General features: G+C 37.0%; 2 protein-coding genes and 1 long non-coding RNA gene across 4 annotated transcripts in view; all 3 read left to right on the top strand.

The window, feature by feature from the left end:
• Positions 1 to 19,738, top strand: part of LOC143450384 (uncharacterized) — a 63,285-nt gene extending 43,547 nt beyond the window's left edge. For both annotated transcript variants that reach the window (XM_076950905.1, XM_076950904.1), the window contains exons 16-19: positions 18,854 to 18,985; positions 19,169 to 19,275; positions 19,358 to 19,488; positions 19,656 to 19,738. In XM_076950905.1, the coding sequence (XP_076807020.1) occupies positions 18,854 to 18,985; positions 19,169 to 19,275; positions 19,358 to 19,488; positions 19,656 to 19,698 (413 nt within the window). In that variant the 3' untranslated portion in view covers positions 19,699 to 19,738. The remainder of the gene's footprint in view (positions 1 to 18,853; positions 18,986 to 19,168; positions 19,276 to 19,357; positions 19,489 to 19,655) is intronic.
• On the top strand, positions 5,827 to 7,356 carry LOC143450387 (uncharacterized). The gene has a single exon (XM_076950908.1). The coding sequence runs from the start codon at positions 5,853 to 5,855 to the stop codon at positions 6,621 to 6,623; it is 771 nt and encodes a 256-aa protein (XP_076807023.1). The 5' UTR covers positions 5,827 to 5,852; the 3' UTR covers positions 6,624 to 7,356.
• Positions 17,154 to 18,040, top strand: LOC143450390 (uncharacterized). Its single transcript, XR_013114689.1, has 3 exons — positions 17,154 to 17,164; positions 17,235 to 17,362; positions 17,963 to 18,040. It is a non-coding gene; the product is annotated as an uncharacterized LOC143450390 (long non-coding RNA).
• Positions 19,739 to 20,118: the final 380 nt, after the last annotated feature.

The following is a 20,118-nucleotide window of genomic DNA, read 5'->3' as shown; positions in this document are numbered from 1 at the left end:
CATTTTGGGATATTACTTTTTTGCTAGAAGACCCATAAAAAACATGTCGGCGAGGCACACTTTGACAACCTTTGCCTTAGAGCAGGGGTGTGCAACCCGCGGCCCGCGGGCCAAATGCGGCCCGCAAAGGCAAAATATTCGGCCCGCAGAGAAGTGACAATCTTGAACGGTGTGCGGCCCGCGAAACGAGTTTTAATTTAGTTTAGTCTGCTATGTGCAATCAATTCCAATCCCCTTGCAGTGCTGAATCAAACCTTGGCTGAATCTCTGTGACGCAACAAAACCCTATTGTTGGGTATTGTTGGGTCACACACAGACGATTAGGGCCTAACGGCTAGCTTGTGCAAAGCAAGAACGCAATTCACAAAGATGTCAATTGCTGAGCAGTTAGCATTTCAAGGAAAATGTAGACGCTGTTAAATAAGTAAGAAAGGGCAATTGAAGGTTAAGCAATTAGTAAATAGTCTGAGAGATACAGTAGCTAAAGTATGTAACAGTCTTAACTAGCACTTTGAAATGACTGACTTACAGTAAACTGATTTTCAGATACAAACTTTTCACTCTGCAAATAATTGTAATATACATCAGATTTACCCATCACTCTGCAATGGCTAATTTTGTAGCAAATTTGCAGCAGACAAAAGGTGTGGCCCGCGGTTTCAACCAGTTGTTGGGATCTGGCCCTCTTGTACAAAAGGTTGCACACCCCTGCCTTAGAGTATAGAATCTATACCTGAAAACAATGTCGGATTCTATATGTAGTGTTACGTCATAAACGAAATGCTGGCCTAAATAAAGAAAGAATAGACAGAAACGTTCATAAACGGTACTCTTGGTAGCCTTTACAATTTTTTGGGAATTTTACAGTTCGACCAGAAGAGCCACAAGCAACATGCATGCAGCCTAACTTTTATAGCTAACTTATCTGCATGTCGGTTAATGGTTGTTTTGTTAAACTTTGGTATAATATGTTTGTTGTATAATGTTTTTTACATGAATCAATGAAGTTTGAAAATCAATCAATCAATCAATCAATGAAAATTTACAGTGAAATAATCCATTCTTAGAATGTAAGAAATAAGCATGTCAATTTCCAGAAAACTGATTTTGAGGCCATAAAATGTTGAATGAATGTTGTCACTTCTTCACCACATAATACTGTAGATACCACAATTTATTTTACAGGTTAATATACAGTGTCTAGAACAGTGGTTCTAAACCTTCTGATCTTGGCCGACCCCTTTTGGTGCTGTCAAAGCAGTTGGCGAACCCCTGAAGTTTAAGCAAACTAAGGGTTCTGAGACTGCACTTAAATGTTGCTTTGCTTAGTTTTACTTAATAGTCTTGGTGCACAACTGCGCTATTCATTCACAATAACATCAAACTATGCGGATATTTTGATTTATTTCAAAGCGTTATCTATACCTTGCTCACAACAAGCTGCTAGTTACAAGCTAAAACTGAGAAAGCGATTATGTGCAATCTCCAGCAACTTAAAATCACTGTATCCATCTGTCTTCTCGTATAATCTGCAATCTAGTGCATCACAATAGGCCTTCCCTGCGGGTGATAAATCTCAATAAGCTTTCGTATTGTCCCATCACAATAGGCAATTAAGCAAATGTTCCAGCCTATTTCAAAAAGCAATGATAAACAGCAAATAAATGTTAAAAACTCGTACTTTATGTTGCAAATTTCGAAGTTCTCAAGGACCCCCTGAAAACGTTTCGCGGACCCCCGGTTGAGAACCACTGGTCTAGAATATACTAAGGATAAGCAATATATCATGAATCAAAGGCACACTTTGATTTTTAATAATAGCATGCTGCTTGTCAAGAGCCTATATTGTACATATTTTGTGGTTAAATTTGCACGATTTTTGAGATAATATTGTGACCAAAGCTGATAGTCTGCTGGAAAAAACATAAATTTAGCAAACATATATTAGTTATTTTGTGGTTGACGATATTAATACTATGTGTAACTTGCTGTGTCAGTGTAATTAGTAGCCTATATATGAGTAGGCCCGCGCAATTTGATTCCATTGATTTAGAGTTGGCTACTTGACCAGAAGTGTTATGTTGTATATATCTCAGCGGGTAAAATAACATACCTCTGCCGAATGTGAAATGCTGCACCAGTTGCGTAATGCAGTTTATTTTCCGTTCCCGGCTAATTATTTAATATTTACCCGAAAATATATCGTTACAAGCCATTGGCAAGTAAGATGATATATCAAAATCAACTAATATCGAATGAGGCAAAAACTTGAAAAAAATTTTCCCTTTCAAAGTAAAGCATAGGAGGTCACGCCACATCCGATTTAACCTGACGTTATGACAACGCAAATTTAAATGTTATGGCTTTTAATAAGGTGTCTAAAAAAATTTTAGTAATACGAATGCGAGTTTTAAAAGCTTTACTTTAAAGTTTTTCTTTACCACCGGGTTCGATTTCCGCGGCGCAACGTAATTGTGCAAACGTAACTGTAACTAAATTACACCCATAAGTCCATATTTGTATTTGGGACTTTTATTGAAACTCCCTTAGTCATATATTAATGTTTTCTCCCACCTCGCTGTGTGAAAAATTTGAATTAGGGCCAATTCTTTGTATTGGCCGATAATTTTTGCGAACATTTGTTGATTTCGTCGAGACGTATTGGCTTTTCACTTTCAACAACCAGACACTTTTAAACAAGTAACTCACCTGACACCTTGTTAGCGCAACGATTAAGTCCAATTGTTCGGTGCAAATTCTGTTGCCGACGCTCGCATTCTAATTTCTTGATATCTAAGCCGCGATTGTGGATTTAACAAGGAGAAGACACAAATTAGAATAAATTGCCTTCAAAAAGTTTTCATCGTGGAAACTCTGATAAAATTGTCAAATATCTCAAATCATCAGTTACAAGGCATTTGTAATACATGAAGCATTTGCTACCTTAATATATTCGCACGTCTTTCGAATTCTGAACACTTTTTATTACACTTTGTGAGACAACACTTTGTGTATTGTACAATAGAAGTCGAATTGACAAAACATATAAACTGCGTGACGTTTACGACGAAGTTAGCCCAGCGTTATTCAAATCGTGGTTGGTGACCTAAATTTGATTTGCAAGGATCATTCTACTGCAAGATTGTCTTTAAGGTACGCAACTGCGCGGATTTGCATAGTTTCGAGCTGATATTTGCGCGTTTATGTGCTAATGAGCTTCTCTTTAAAACATGTGCAGTCCCAGTCGAAAATCTGGTTAAAAATCTAAACTTCTTGTTCTTTGCAGTAGATAAGTCCCCATTGCAATTATTAACATTATAGATTATTTATTAAGTGTACTGGTTTCAAAGCGTTCTTAAGAGATAAACGCATCTACTGTATTTGACACCCGAGAAATGCTGCACTTTATATACTGTAGGAAAGATTGTATTGTGGAAACCGCTGTTGCACAAAAATCGAATTAAGTCCTTAATTTCTAAGACTGATGCTGCCTGCTTTGCCTGCGTTTTGTTTTTCAGTGACCGTTGTTTCGCGTAAAAAACAAATCGGCTGCACACTCTGTTTGAAAGTCATTAGTTCTGAAATTCATAAAAATTGTGTATTTTGATATTCGCGTTTTTTACTACAGCTAAGCATTTTCAATATTAGGTGTTACATATTGATCAATTAATTGTAAATAATGTAGGAAGTGGTGCGCTACCATAGAAGCAACTGGAACATAACGGCGTATAAGAAATATCTAATATTATTAATCCTGTTTTTGGCGAATAGCTAATGTAAGCAAGGAGATGGTGGCTTTAGTTTAGCGTTATCATTGAGACGATCGTGCGATGTTTGCGGTTGACAAAAATAAAGGAACTTTTGCAGGTACATCCGCAATCTGCTAATTAGGTGCAATTGTAGGCTTTGAGAAATCTTTGCAGGTTAATTAAAATGCGTTGGCTGAAAAGTACCGTAGCCTAACTAAGCAGACAATCTAGAACTGGTAACCCAAAGGCGAAATAAGTTATACGGCATCCGTTTATATTTCGTTTATTTTTAATGACATGGTAATTTGCTTAGCTGTTTATGTTCATGTTTATGTTGATGCAATAAGTTGAATAGATTTCGACTCATACATGCTACAACATTATAAGTTTCTACAATATTGCCGTTATTCATACAATAAAATACAATACATTGCTGTAGGCAGAACTTTGTTTAAGACATTTTTAGCAAAGAGACGTTGCAGCGACATGCAGTTTTCACGATCGAGCAGTTGTTACGCCTTACGCGGAGAAAGCTTAAGCGCATTCCCGCTTAGACATTGTTTATGTCAATACCATGGTTTTTAAAAATGGCCAAAATTTAACTAAATTGAGACTTTTGAAAACGTCGGCAAGCAAGTTAAAGTGAAAGATTATTTTAAAATGATTCAACTAAACCGAACTACTGTGCATAGATGTACGATGCAGGTAGTGGAAAACGCAATTGGAAATTTACAATGTAATAGAGTTCGGCTAAAACGTGAATTGTTTCGCTTTAAACTCTGCTAGAATTGTTCAAATGTTCAAAGTTTGCTAAATGTGTTGCTCTAAGATTTTTAAGTGAACTGAGCATGGTTTATTGTATGTAATTTCATTAAAATGATTTCGTATATTTTGCATCTTGAAACTACGCCGAAGTCTATAGAAGTTTGTCATAACTCATAAGTAAGGCCCGCAAAAGGCAATAAAGTCAAAAATTTTTAAGGACATCGTCTGACCACGAATCAAACAATAAAGTTGTTTTCAGCACCTAGGGGATTGTTTTTAAGAAGTTAATAGGTCAAAATAAAGTCAAAATTTACAATAAAGTCAAAATTTTCAATAAAGTCAAAATTTGTCAAATTATGGGTTTTGACATAGTTTTTGTGTTTTTTTTTGAGAGTTATTTTTGTAAAAATCCTCTTGGAAGCATTGTAAATCAGGAACTGCGACACAATTAAACCATATTAACCCATAAAAGCAGGAAATAAGTCACAATGCCCACTTGGATCAGCAGTAACTTTTATCGCAAATTGTCCATTGTTTATTCATTGTTACGTATTTAAATAATCCTTATGCAGCGTGAAGGGGGTTACATTACTTCTTCCCTGTTTAATTTGCTGCTTATTAGAATTTACCATGCGGAGAAAATCGAGGCAAAGTGCCCTTTTCACAAGGACAAAATAACACAAGCTATACCTAAATCTATCGCCAACAAACACGACGCACTTTTTATAATCCATAAAACACCTTGACTTTTCGACAAAATATTACGTTTGGGTCTGAAATCGACAAAATATTATGCTTGGGTAACTGGAGGAAGAACTGTGGCCTCTACAAATAAGCTATTTCGTTAGGTCAAAATAAAGTCAAAATTTGATAAAAATAAAGTCAAAAAAAACTTTTTTTAGGTCAAAATAAAAATGGCCCTACTCATAAGTCTATTATCCAATTTGGCAGTTTGCAAACTCATATGAGAACTCAAACTGGAGAGCGACCTTATCAATGCGATGTGTGCCACAAGGCATTTTGCCTTAGTAGCAATTTTGAAAACTCATGAGAACTCACACTGGTGAGCGACCTTGTCAATGCCAGGTTTGTCACAAGTCATTTATCCAAATTGGCAGTTTGCAAGCAACAGGGAACCTTTTTGATGTTCATTTTTATATGTGACAGTCACTGCTTTTTTACTCTTGTAATTTTATTGTGAAAACAATTATTGAGATTGATTAATTATTTTTATTACAACAGGTACACATTATATGAGTTTACTCCTATCAATAAAACCTTCAAATATTTTAAATTCTTTTCAGAAAATAGGTTATAAGGTTGTATAATAATAACGCAATGGATCGTCAAGTAGTTGGAATGCAAGTTGACGTTTTGTTGAAAGCAGTTAGTGATGGGATTTCACGAGAATATTTCAACAAAGAAGGACAAGAAAAGCATTTTTCCTGCAAATTTTGTGATAAATTATTCAAAAACATAAGCCACTTGAAAGATCATTTAAGAATTCACACAGGTGAGCGACCCTATCAATGCGATGTGTGCGACAAGTCATTTACCCAACGCAGCAATTTGAAAACTCATGTAACAACTCATACTGGAGAACGTAATTATCAGTGCAAGTTATGTGAAAAGTTATTTACTAAACACCAACATTTAAAACCTCATATGAGAATGCACACTGGTGAACAACCTTATCAATGCCAAGTTTGTCTCAACTCATTTACCACAAGCAGCAATTTGCAAACTCATGTAACAACTCATACTGGAGAGCGTAATTATCACTGCAAGGTATGTGAAAAGTCATTTGCTCAAAGCTGTAATTTGAAACGTCATATGAGAATGCACACTGGTGAACAACCTTATCAATGCCAAGTTTGTCTCAAGTCATTTACCAGAAGTGAAAGTTTGCAAGCTCATATGAGAATGCACACAAGTGAACGACCTTATCAATGCCAAGTTTGTCTCAAGTCATTCACCCAAAGCAACACTTTAAAAGCTCATATGAGAATCCACACTGGAGAACGACCTTATCAATGCCAGGTGTGTAACAAGTCATTTACCCTAAGAAACCATTTAAAAGCTCATATGAAAATCCACAATGGAGATTGAACATATTATTGCCAAGTGTGTCAGCATTCCTTTTCTCAAAAGAACAATTTGCGGAGTCATGAAACTATTCACACTGGAAAACGACATTGACAATGTTTTATGACGGTTGCATTAAACACATATTAAACCTCCTTAGAGGAAATCTAAATAGTTTGAAATAGTCTTTGGATCAAACTTAGCATCGAAAAACATTTACAAAGTTTTCATCCAGATGCTGCATCCATTTGTTTGTGTTTTATTTGTCCACTTTTGCATGTTTTATCAATGTCTAGAAGCATTTTGTGTGAGGAAAGTTTATCGCATCCCGCTGAGGCATAATTATAATTTACATTAAAATGATTGTTTAACCAGGTTAAAAACTCAACCAAGCAAGGCATTTCGATAGGTTATTAATCATCATTAAATTAAACAATACTGAAGTGGTCTCAGCAATGTTTATTGTGTGTGTGGCAGGTGTGGGTTAGTTCAGGTCAAACTGGTGTGTAATGTCAGTTCAGATGATTTCGTGTGTACAATGTGTTCGTTTTATTTTATAATAGCCTAGTGGACAGAGACTTTACATTTTTCATGTTTTGTATTATTATGTCCCTGTGTGTGTTATTGTTGTCTCATTGATCAATTTTTTAAGCTCATCAATTTTTGCTCATTTTGAAAAAAGTAAAGAGGAATTTTTGTTTTTTTGTGAATGATGGGTTTTTGTCAGAGCAGGAATCGAAAAGTTTTGAAAACGCAACAAACAAAGAACCTTGTGCAAGTAGTGCTTTAGAAAATTTTTAAGGGCCCATTAATCAAAAAGGTGTAACTGGGAAATGTTGTCGTGAAACTGTGGCGTTTGGACATAATCAAATTATAACAAGTTATGTAATTGGCATTTTAAAAAGGGGATTGTGTGTTCCTCCAGTTAGAGGCAATTGAATGTTTAATCAGATGTATTATTCGTGGTTAAGCAGTTATGTAAACAAAGGAGTTTTAAATGTTTCAAGTACCATATTGTATTTTTAACGTTTTGATGGTACTTCGGTCAAGAGCTTCGGTGACAATAGAATACTGTTAGATGTGACATAGTTTGTACGTAAGAATACATAAATAACATATGGCACGCGCCCGTGGGTAAATAAGGCGAGTATAAAATCTAATGTTTGATCAAAAATGGCTAATTTAGGTTTTATCTTCTCCCTTCGTGATTTTCGGATTATTCTGTTTGCTGAACTATGCGGAATTGAAATCATTACTGAATTCGAGTTATGGCTTTTGTTTAAAATGTGAAAAGATGGGGGGGAATGTTTCTAATTCGATACAACCTATTCGTACAATATAACTACTGTATTAGACTTTATGAACCTGGTGTTGATTTGAAGAAACATTATAGAGACAGCAAACGCAACGGAGTCAAAGACAATTGTCTATAGGAGTCTAACAGTAAGACAGTTAGTTTTGGCTTTAGGCCAACCTAAAAGCAATCCACACCACCATCCCCACAAAACCGTGATTTCGGTTGTATGCATGAACAAGGCATGTTCACAAAACTCTTGCATCTTTCGTCTTAAACTGCTAGAGGCCAGTATACCTGTGAAATCTGCGGCAATGAATTTGGAAAAAGGTTCAAACTTTAGAGACATAAGCGTTGTCTTCACCCAGATGAAACTTTCGTTATAAAATGTCAACACATTTGTGAAATTTATGGTAAGCAGTTTGTAAAAAAGTTATGGTACGTACGTAACATCACACTATAGTACGATAAGCGTAGTAAGGCATATAAAAAAGTCTATGTACACATAATTGCAGATCTAAATCTAACGGAACAAAAACTGACACTGTATGCAATCCAGAATTAATTTATGACAAAACAAATGATTTAGTTAGCGAAAAGTGTAGACTAATTACAGGTCTGCGGAGGCACTGCTTGATTTAACTAGCTATTCGGTCTTAATTTACCTGCCGAATTAATGATCTGACTCCGTGGTTGCGTGCGGTTAGAAATCTCTAACCTTAACGTGTTACTACTGGTACTGGCCGAAAGCTATCACGATTAACAGATGCCGTTTACCAGAAGCAATCCTTTATTGTAGGAACTGTACAGATTCCGATTATAATACGTTTACAACTTAACATTCAACGTTTAGCACAAGTCTAACAAATTACATTTTTAACACGACTGACGTAATACGTTCGTACGATTCAATTTCTCTGACTGAGAGAGCACATGCACAAAAGTTCAAGCTTATAACAGCGTGGAGCGGTTTGAACGGAAATATTCAACACAAAATACACGAACATTTCAAAACGCGCGAACGATGAACACAAAGCGTTTGCCATGGGAATTACATTCAGTTTCAACCAGGGTTGTTATGAAATCGCCTGGTAACGTACTAAACGGCGTTTTCACATAAAGTTACTTAGAGCCCATTTCCAAATGTTGCATAACGATTGCAGTTTTAGCAAGTTGCAGCTGCAGCCAGCTTGCATCTGCAGCCAAATTGCAGCTTTGCAGAATTGCTGATTGCAGTTTTGTAAATGAACAATTTTTTAGTAACTAAATGGCGCATACGTTCTCACAATTGATATATCGGTCTTGGATGTGGCTCCCAAGCCACTACAGGTCTATGATAAGCGCGCCACCGGTATATTAAAGTCCCTTGAACAGAGCAGTTGTTAAAAGAACCATTACGCAAAAATGTCCACAAACCACCATTGTTCACCCTGTGCAAAGTAAAGACAAACACCGTCCATTGGAACAGAATAGTGCTGCACCATCATAAAAGCAAACCAGCGATTAAAGAAGAATATAAACGAGTAAATAAATAAATAAAGAAAGAAATTCTGATTGAAAACGGTGAAACAGCAACATTGTAGCGTTCTCCTGAGAAAGCAGGAATTGCTGGTTCAGATGTAAGCAAGGGAGGGTCACAAAAAACATATGGGGTAAAGATACGTAGAAGTTTTCCAGTGTTTTGGAGCTGAAATGAACATTGTATTGATGGGGGGACACTGAACAGGAACGGAATGATGCCACTCTCTGCCATGGGTATGGCCTCATGCCCTCATGCCATAACCACAAATTTTATGCAAGCAAGATTTACATAACCGCCTTTGTATCAGAAACAACAGTAAAGTTGCTTTAGCTATTGTTCCTCCTGAGACTGTACCAACCGCTGGTTCAATAAGTGCAGTACGGGACTCGTCTAATACAACCTCCAGTCGTTTCACAACCTGGAATACCAACCTTGCAAACTCTTGATTTGATCCAGGCTCAAAAATTAATTATCGGCGATTTCATTGCGCGAATTAGGTATGTTAAGTTACTATATAATTTTCAAGTTGCATTGACTTGAATGGTTAATTCACTATGGAAATACTTTACAATTAGCAATTGGCATCACAAAGTACTAACCACGACCCGGAGATTTAAACTTGTAACGAATTCTGTATTTTTAAAAGCAAAGACGTGAAAACCAATACAAAGTGTATTTGTTGTGTCGGCAATGAAAGGATTAGCATTTGGCAACCAATTGTAATCTTTTGCTATTTAGGGTTTACATTTGCCACAATTCCAGTTACCATTTGCTATATAGAGTTAACAGATGGCTACTGAGTGTAACAATTTGCTAATTAGGATTATTATTTGGGGGATCACGTCAATTGACCGTGAACAAATTCAATTGGTCGTGATCAACTGACCGGCAACAAATTGGCCGGCGATCAAATTAACCGGCGACAAATTGGCCGGCGATCTAGGTTAAAATTCCAGTGCCCAAAATTATACTTAGAACCAAAGCCGCAAAGAAAGAGAAGGCCTTTCAGCGCGTCTGGTGATGGCTACTGAGAATAACCATTTGCTAAATAGGGTTAACAAATGGTTACTGAGTGTACCCAATGTAAACGATGGCATAATGCACCATAAATTGCATTTGCCACACAGAGTTAACAGATGGCTACTGAGTGTAACAATTTGCTAAATATGATTAGTATTAGGCTACCTACGGTAACCTTTTGCTATTTATAGATTACATTGGGCTACTTCCAGATTAAATTTGGCTACTTACTCATAAAATGTGTAATTTATGGGATCACGTGAATTGGCCGTGAACATATTCACCGGCGACAACTGGTAGTGGTCAACTGACCGGCAACAAATTGGCCGGCGATCAAATTAACCGGCGACAAATTGTCCGTCAAAAGGTCAAATTTCTAATTCACTATCTAGTCGCGCATCAGCTTTAATCCCAGCCAATTTAGTATGTGTATTGCAGTCAAGGTTGTCACTCGTAGGGTTTGTTGGCCCCTTGTAGGGTGTAGGGTGACCCTACGGGTTTTTCACCTTTATTCATAGATTTCCTATTGTTACATGCATTTTCCAGGTCTAGACGAGTTGTTTGATGAAATTATTAAACAATTCAGCACTTGCACGGTCAATTTACCTCCCGGTCAATTTTCATTCTGGTCAGTCTGTTCCCGGATAGTTTGTTCGCGGTCAATTTACGTCACGTTCAGTTGTCCCCGGTGAGTTTGTTCGCGGTCGATTTCCCGCGGTCAAATGTCATGGAACCGTAATTTATATATATACTGCCTTTGACTTCAGAAGACTACTTTTGCCGGCTTTTGGGATTCCCCAAATCTGAAAACTGGTTAAATCCTAAACTTTACGTAAACATCATATAATTTAAAATAAATATTTGGGTATTTTTGTCTATTACGATTAATTTAACAATGCCTACACCACTGAAACAAATATCGCTTACTTAAAACTACCGAATTTCACTTCTTTTCTATGTATAACCCCTAAAATGTATTTTTTTTCTCTTATGCTCGAATTTTAATATCGTTTGAAAAAATAAAACTGTCAATCAACACAGTCACAGGCTAATATGTCACAAACGCATGTTGCCTTAATGGAACAATGCAATGAATTTTTTATGCTTTTCAAGGGTAAAGCACACAGTGAAAAGCCTATAGGTCTTGTCGAAATTAACAAACGTTTGCAAACTTATCGGCCAATACAAAGAATTGGCCCTAATTGAAATATTTTTCACACAGCGAGGTCGGAGAAAATATTAATATATGACTAAGGGAGTTTTAATAAAAGTCACAATTACTGGATTTATGGGTGTAATTTAGTTACAGTTACGTTTGCACAATTAAGTTGCGCCGCGGAAATCGAACCCGGTGGTAGATAAAAATTAGATTAAACTAATGAACTTTGCCACAATGTGAGCTCTTTAGTCAAGTGGAAAGGCTTCCCACAGAGAGTCAGGGCCTTTGAAATGAATTGGACGAATTAAATTGAATCAAAATGTCCAAGTCCTATAACGAAACAAAAGCAGGGTATGACCTCACTCAGTCAAAAGCAATAAATCAAACCATCGTTGTCATTATTCTCATTTCTCACAACTATTGATCATCAATAAAAGTCATGATAAACGTAATTTTATACAATGACTTAACTGGAGCATAAACGAACCCATTATGTACATGTCTGCGCTTTTCAAAAATTTCTGCTCAACTTGCCTCACCAAGACCCAAATTTATGGACTGCTGTTCAGTTTGGCATCCAGCTTAAAGAACACATGTGGCTTGGACGTTGGACCGAAAATTTTACAGTTTTTTTAACTATTTTCAAGTCAGCCATAGTCGTTGATCAGATAGAGCTTAATAACAGTTAGAGTACAGTATAATGTTTCCCAATTCGCTAAAAAGAAGCCAAAAAAATGTATTAGTAAATTTCTACAGGTGAAATCAGTAAACAAATTAAAGACATTGAATAAGAACCAAATGACTGACATCGAGATGGTTGACTTTGTGACATCAGGTATTGTACACTAGCTTGTGTAACCGAGTACGTACTTATGTAACCAGGTACGTGTGTTAAATAATTTGATATTCGTTTCTAGGGGAAGAGAATTGTGCGGGAAGGAATCATAAAGAAGAGGACCAAAATCAGTCTGACCGCCGTTTGAGGAAACATCGTGTTGGTTGCATTTATCGATAAAATAATAAAGGCAATGTCAATTTTACTGGCAAAAATAAAACATACCGGTTTAATCGTATCTCTGCAGGAGGAACAAGAAGGTGATGAAAATAAAAAGGAAGAACATTGCGACGATGACAGCTTTGTGGGCACGGGAAATGGACCAGCGTTGTCGGAAAACGCGACATTGGGCTCTTCTGAAGTAAGCTGGCTTTGGACATAAGTCTGCATTTTGAAATTTTTCATGTTGTTACGACTAATTATTATGAGTAGGCCGGCGAAACTTCATTCCATAGGTTTACACGTGGCAACTTTTCTTGCAGTGCTTTGGTGTATATATCTCAGCGGGTAAAATAACATACCTGTGCCGAACGTAATGCTGCGTCAGTTGCGTAATGCAGTTTATTTTCCTTTCCCGGCTAATTATTTCATATTTACCCGAAAATGTATCGTTACAAGCCATTGGCAAGTAAGATGATATATGAAAATCAACTAATATCGAGTGAGGCAAAAACTTGATAAAAAAATTTCCCTTTCAAAGTAAAACATAGGAGGTCACGCCACATCCTATTTAACCTGACGTTATGACAACGCAAATTAAAATGTTATTGCTTTTGATAAGGTGTCTATAAAAGATTTTAGTAATACGAATGCGAATTTTAAAAGTTTTAGTTTAAACGATAATTCATTTCATAGCAAAGCACAAACACCCATTAAATGTGTTAAAAATTAACCATTTTCGACAATGGTGTGGGTAGCCAAATACTAATCCGATTTAGCAAATTGTGACACTCAGTAGCCATCTGTTAACTCTATGTAGCAAATGCAATTTATGGTGCATTATGCCATCGTTTAATTTCATATCAATCTTTCCGTGATCATGTCTCTATTTGTAGGTGCTGGCCGACACAAACCAATGTGCTGTTCATAGCAACATTGAAAGCAAAAGCAAATTTCTAGTGATCGTGGAGGGATTTATGAATGAGACTGCGCAGTTTGTCGAACAAGCCCAGGAAAGTGTCACTCCAACTTGTATAAGCAGAGTTAGTCCATTTTATTAATAATAACTTTTTAACAGTTGTAATTAGTAATGATTAGGGCCCGCAAAAGTCAATAAAGTCAAAACTTTTTAAGGACCTCGTCTGACCACGAATCAAAGAATAAAGTTGTTTTCAGCACCTACCGGATTGTTTCTAAGAAGTTTATTGGTCGAAATAATGTCAAAACTTACAATAAAGTCAAAATTTTCAATAAAGTCAAAATTTGTCAAAATTTGGCTTTTTACAAAGTTTTTGTGTTTCTTGAGAGATATTTTTGTAAAAATCCTCGTGGAAGCATTGTAAATCAGGAACTGCGCACGAATTAAACCATACTAATAGGCGCCGAAGTTTACAAAATGTAGGGCGGAAAATTTAATGGGTTCATATGTTTGGGAATTTCCCGTGTCAAGGATTGTTGTAAAACCACAAAATAAGATAAAATATACTCCTAATCAACGTTATTTGCGACAACAACCATGCTACAAGTTTTTGTTTTATATAAAAATTCTAGACTTGTTGGTTATGCTAACCTAACACTTATAGCTCAATTGTATTTATCGTCCGTGATTTTCTGCACCTCTTCTAGTTTTGCTCTCCCTATTCTCTTTAAACTCTTCGCATGCGTCGTCCCAAGGTTATTTTTGGTCATTATGTTTGTCTGTACACACGTAACACCAGAGAAAGGCAGAGATGGGAAAACACTTCCAACAAAAGCAGATCAGTCGAATCCGATTAATTGCATAGTCAATTTGCCAAGCCTTTTTATGCGATTAAACGAATTATGCGTTTATGCGAAAGTGCAAATTCCACTTATTTTCTTACTTGACGTGCGACGCTGGTCACGTGTAAAGACGTCAACACGCAAAACACTAACGTTTATTGTGTATAGCGATCATTCATTCATTCAAGCACGCAAAAGATGAAAACATGCTTTCTTGCATTTGTGTTTTTAAGCGCACAAATGTGGCCATGTCCGCCCCTTCAAACTGTAGTCGTCGGCGAGTTGTATGAAGTACATGCAGAACTTCTTTATTTTTTGGTGTCGTCACAACGATTGCGCTTTCTTTATTGTTGTTGTCTTTTTCAACTTGTTTGTTTCGTAAAATTTCTTCACATATTACGGCATCATCTTAACGCAACGCTTAAATGAAACTAAAACAGTGCGAATGTTAATGTGTGCGTATTGACAGCCACGTGTTAATGCTTAAATTGAGCATTGTTGGTTTCATTGTTTCGTAACAAAGCGCACCACAAGTCACAAAGCTTACGCATTGCGTGTGCGCACCCAGTGCGCTTTGTTTTCAATTTTATCTTTTAAAAACTTTTCAATAATGGAATAAATTATCTTCATTTTTATTCAATTATGCGGATTATGCGATAAACCGAAGTATTGTCTTTACAAATGATAGACTACGCCTACGGTTTAGGACTTGCGCCCTTTATGCGATAAAACGAATTATTTGATTATGCAGAATGCAATTAACCGGATTTGACAGTATAACTTTTTGAACATAAAATCGCTATTACTTGTTAGAAAAATCCACCCTGTCCACCCAAGTTCGGCGCCCGTGATATAACCCAGGTCTCCCCAAACTTTTTTGTTCGCGACCCCTTTCAAACTTCTGAAGTTTTCCGCGACCCTTCACGTTTAAATTGATTAGCAATGCGAAATATACATTAGTCATTCATTAGTGACATTTATTGAGATGCAAAGACTGAATTCAAGCAACCAGAACTCAAAGCCTACTTACTACTTTACACATATGTAGGCTACTGCAAACAAAAAAGCACACACATTTATTCAGTGTGATTGGTGCGACTGCTTTCTGCTACAAAGCATGTCCAGCCGTGGCTCAATATCTGTTCATGCTGGTCTCAAGGCGGTTTCAATGTTGATTAGGCTGGAACGATATTTTGTTTTGATTGTATTTTGTACTTCGTGTAAAATTGGTATACGCTGAGCGACCCCTGAAGTTCGTTACGCGACCCCCAGTATGGGAAGCCCTGATATAACCTATAAAAGCAGGAAATAAGTCACGATGTCCACTTGGATCAGCAGTAACTTTTATTGCAGATTGACCATTGTTTATTGATCGTTACGTATTTAAATAATTCTTATAAAACACTTCCACTTCATAAACGTGGTATTTTCGAAGATCAACAGTTTGGATTTTAGGAATAGCCTACTGACATTCTGTAATACAAAAATGCCTAAGCAAGTTAAATCGTCTTCAGCAAAACTTAGACAGATTTGTCGAGATTTTTCTGATGAATTTAATGCAACTCCCGGGGGTGATTTAAGGTGCCATTTTTGCGAGGTTATAGTGAAGTGCGATAAAAAGTATTTTGTTGAAGGCCACAGGAAAAGTAAACACCATCAAGCTAGATTGGAGCAACAACAAGCATTCCCTGTTTAATTTTCTGTTTATTAGAATTTACCATGCGGAGAAAATCGAGGCAAAGTGCCCTTTTCACAAGGACAAAATAACACAAGCTATACCTAAATCTATCGCCAAAAAACACGACGCACTTTTTATAATCCATAAAACACCTTGACTTTTCAACAAAATATTACGATTGGGTCTGAAATCGACAAAATATCATGTTTGGGTAACTGGAGGAAGAACTGTGTCCTCTACAAATAAGCAATTTCGTTAGGTCAAAATAAAGTCAAAATTTGATAAAAATAAAGTAAAAAAATTTTTTTTTAGGTCAAAATAAAAATGGCCCTAGTAATATATTGCTGCACTGCATATTAAAGAGTATCTTTGCTTTCAGATTGTTGAAGATTATGAAAGAAGAATCGAAGTTAAAGGTATCCAAAATTCCAAATCTTATCGTTTGTTCAAAATGCTTTGGTTGTTATTAGCAAGATAACATAGAAATCACGAAAAATGTTGCATCAGAAACGGATGCTACACGAGCGACGAGGAACAAGTCAATCAGTGATGAGGAGCAATCTTCAATGAGTCCGACTTCCCCGGTCAGTGTGCTGCCTTCACAGCAAGAGGAAGAGACGTGAGGATGCAGAGCAACCCCAGTCACTGGGTGCTGCCTTTTATGTTCGAATTCTATTTGGCCACAGAAAAAAATTCTCACCGATTTTTGCAGTCCCAGTCCTGTTCGGTCAGAAGCAGAGCCAACCAATGGCCACGCATCGGTGCTTGAGGATTCCAACAAAGGAATAACAAAGTATTCACGCCGCGTGCTACTCGCTTGTACAGATTGATTTTCTGTTATAGTTTCGTAAAGAAATATTTTTTTTAATCACAGAGATCACCAAACTATTGTGACATCATCAAACAAAGCAGGAGATGAAGATGATGGTGCTGAGTCGCCTCACAAGGAAAACCAAATCGCTGAGTCGAAAGATGACGCTAAGAACGTAGACAATGACACGAAAGAGAAGTAATTTGCTTGTAGTGAATTTTTATCTACAACTGGTCATCGTGACGTCATTCAAATATTTCTCATACAGACCCGCTGATAAGTTGAGTCCAAAGTTTTACGTCGCAGCAAAGAAAAGAAAAAAACATGTGAGTTGAGGAGACGGAAGCACACGGAAGTGACCAACCTTCTTCTTATCGTTAATTTGCTCTCGTTCAGGAGTTTTCTCCAACTTCGGATGCAAAACTCATCACTGGAGTGAAGAGGTTTGGTCGAGGCAAATGGAAGAAGATATTCGATCATCTCGACTTCCCGCCGTATCGGAAACCAGCTCATCTCAAAGACAGGTCACATTTATTGCACTTCCCGGTTGCGGAATAATTGTCTGTGTTTATTTAGTTGTAATTACCAGTTGGCACTTTTTTAATTTGGTGTTGATGTGGCTTTTGCTTGACATCAATTCACTCATTCCAATGATTATTGTTGCACTTATTATCACGCGTGTAACTGATGTGGAAGTGTACATCAGTGTTGTGACCAAGTCTTCTTTACGACTTGAGTGTCATCGAGTCTATTCAAGTTGTGACTCAAGACTTGAAGATTTTCCTGACGTCATACTATGCCTTGCATTAAACCGGTTATCAAAGCATCATGGCTGTTTCCAAATTAATCTGGTTGATATTTTTTGGAGAAGAGTAATTTCTTAGATAAATATTTGATTACCTATTTGTTACCTAAACTTATTTAGGTATTTTACAAAATATTTTTTACTTGAAAATGTAAAATATTTGATTTTGTTGCTTAAAATTTTTCGCCGTCGTGAATGTCAACCAGACTCGAGTGAAGTCAAGTGAGGATGTAACTAAAGATGACTCAAGCCAATACAACACTGGTATCGTACATGACTTACACAGAGCATACTCATGTTGCTATGTATATATGTTTAGATGGAGAACTCTTCAAGAAAAAGGCGATGTTTTAGTATCCTGCGGATCAGTTGTGATTCAAGGGATAGTGCAAAAAAAATGCCTTCAACAAATTGGCAGCATCAGGTATATTTGGTGAGGATTAGGACATTTCAACCCATGGTCGTTGGTTGGGTCGTCCTAAATTCATTCTTAGTTTAATAGTTTGTGGGTTGAATCGGCCTGGAACCAATGAATATCTTATTGCCAGTGAAGTATTTTCCTGCCTAATCGTTAAATATTCTGTGTCATGTGTTCATTTCTGTGCAGGAAAGCTGTCAAAGTCATCTGAAAGGTACAGGTTATGATTTATGAGCTATGAGATTAATTCTAAATTAAGCTCAAGTTTTTATTTATCCATTTTTTGCGGTTTCATAAGTTTCGGTAAAAATTATTTTCTTAACCTCATTAATACGATGTTATTTTCATCTATTTTGACGATAGATTGGAACAATCCAGGTCATCAATTACTTTATCCCACGGCACTGATGCCTTTGCTTCTACGTCAAGTGAGTCAGATTTCTTTTTAAAACTTGTCACTTTACTTGAATCACAATGTTCTCTAATTTTTATTTAGGCACTCCCACAATTTGCTTGAAAGATATCAACAAGTACGTCGATTTCTTGTTCTATCTATTTTCTATAAAACTGACACATTTCTGTAAAGTGCGTATCTTATTAAATGTATTATTAAAAAACGAGATGTGATGTAAGATGTCTATTGCCCAGGAACGACAAATTATTAGAGGAAAATACAAGCCTTAATGAAGACTATCCACCTGGTAGGGAATTGCCATTTGTTAGTGTCAATGTAAGTGAGATATTATGCTGAGAATAATTCGAAGTTTGAGTTGGTCAAAAAATTTTTGCAAGATCTTGGTGAAAGTGGCAACAGTTTGCCAAATAATTCCGAACCCAAGGAGACCTTGCTCGTTGACAATGAAGCTGACATGAGTCCTGTAAGTGGGGGGAAAACTTTGAGTCCTGTCAAATCGGCAAAGAAGGGTAAGTCCCGGCATGTGGTTATCAGTCGAGCGAATAAACAATTACATTTATTTCGCATATGACCAGTGTTAGTAGAATACATATCCAGCCCATTGGTCCTGGACCACTGGTGAGGCACGAATATTGAATCGCTGCCAGTGCAATGAAAGAACAATGAGAATTATTAACCACCTCTGTTTCAAGTGAGAAAACGGAGAATATGGGATGGTTCTGGGGAAGCCCTGAAGTGGGACGAAGAAGAGCCGACTCCTCTGTTCGCTTCGAGTCGTTCGAAAACTCGCACGAAGAAAGTGAGCGAAAAGTTTTTTGTGGAAATCTTATAATTTTAAACGGAGCAGCATGGAAATAAGATTTTCTCAAAATTTTGTTCAGCCCTGGACGGACTGGGAGGAGGAGAACTTGATCAAAGGGGTCCGGAGGTACGGCAAGGGATGTTGGGCGATGATCCTCGACCAATATCGATTCCAGAATCGTAGCGCCATAATGCTCAAGGATAAATTCAGGTCTTATCAGAAAGTTTGTTCCAGTCAACAGCTTGCCCTGCTAAGTCTGGCTTGTTGGTTTATTTCTATGCCCTGGTGACCCTTGTCAGTTTTAAGCTTTTAATGAGGTCTAACACAGCTGTGAGCCAAAATGCAACTTACGCAATGAAATTTTTCTGCTTCCATAGAAATCTATCCTCAAGCAACCGACTGCCCCGAGACCTCTTGTGACGTCATTGTTTATGCTTCTTTCAAATATTTTCCTTTTCGAGTCTTTCATTTCGTGTCGAATAAAATCTTTCACAAACGACTAGTTGTTGTGACTAGGACGGACAGCTTTGAGATCACGAGGAGAAAGTCGTTGTTTCATCCAGAAAATTGTACTTCACTGTGTTCGTCCATTAGGCCTAGTTTCAAGAATAATCGCTCTTCTGGCAAAAATAATGGAGCTGGTAGAGTCGCCGAGGTTTCCTGTGAATTTTCCGGAGCAAAAAAAACTAAAAGCCCTTCATCTTTGCCATAAGAACTTAATTACTAAGAGAATGGAAACATTGAAACTTTCATCCCCGCATATTATGCAGCGTTTCACTTTATTGGAACGTCCGCATGATGGTGCTAAAGGTTAGCGGTGAAAATTTAAAAAAGGAAATT

Source organism: Clavelina lepadiformis, chromosome 3 (assembly GCF_947623445.1).
Source record: "Clavelina lepadiformis chromosome 3, kaClaLepa1.1, whole genome shotgun sequence".
In the NCBI taxonomy this organism is placed as follows: Eukaryota; Metazoa; Chordata; class Ascidiacea; order Aplousobranchia; family Clavelinidae; genus Clavelina; species Clavelina lepadiformis.
This window is presented reverse-complemented; position numbering and strand designations above follow the sequence as displayed.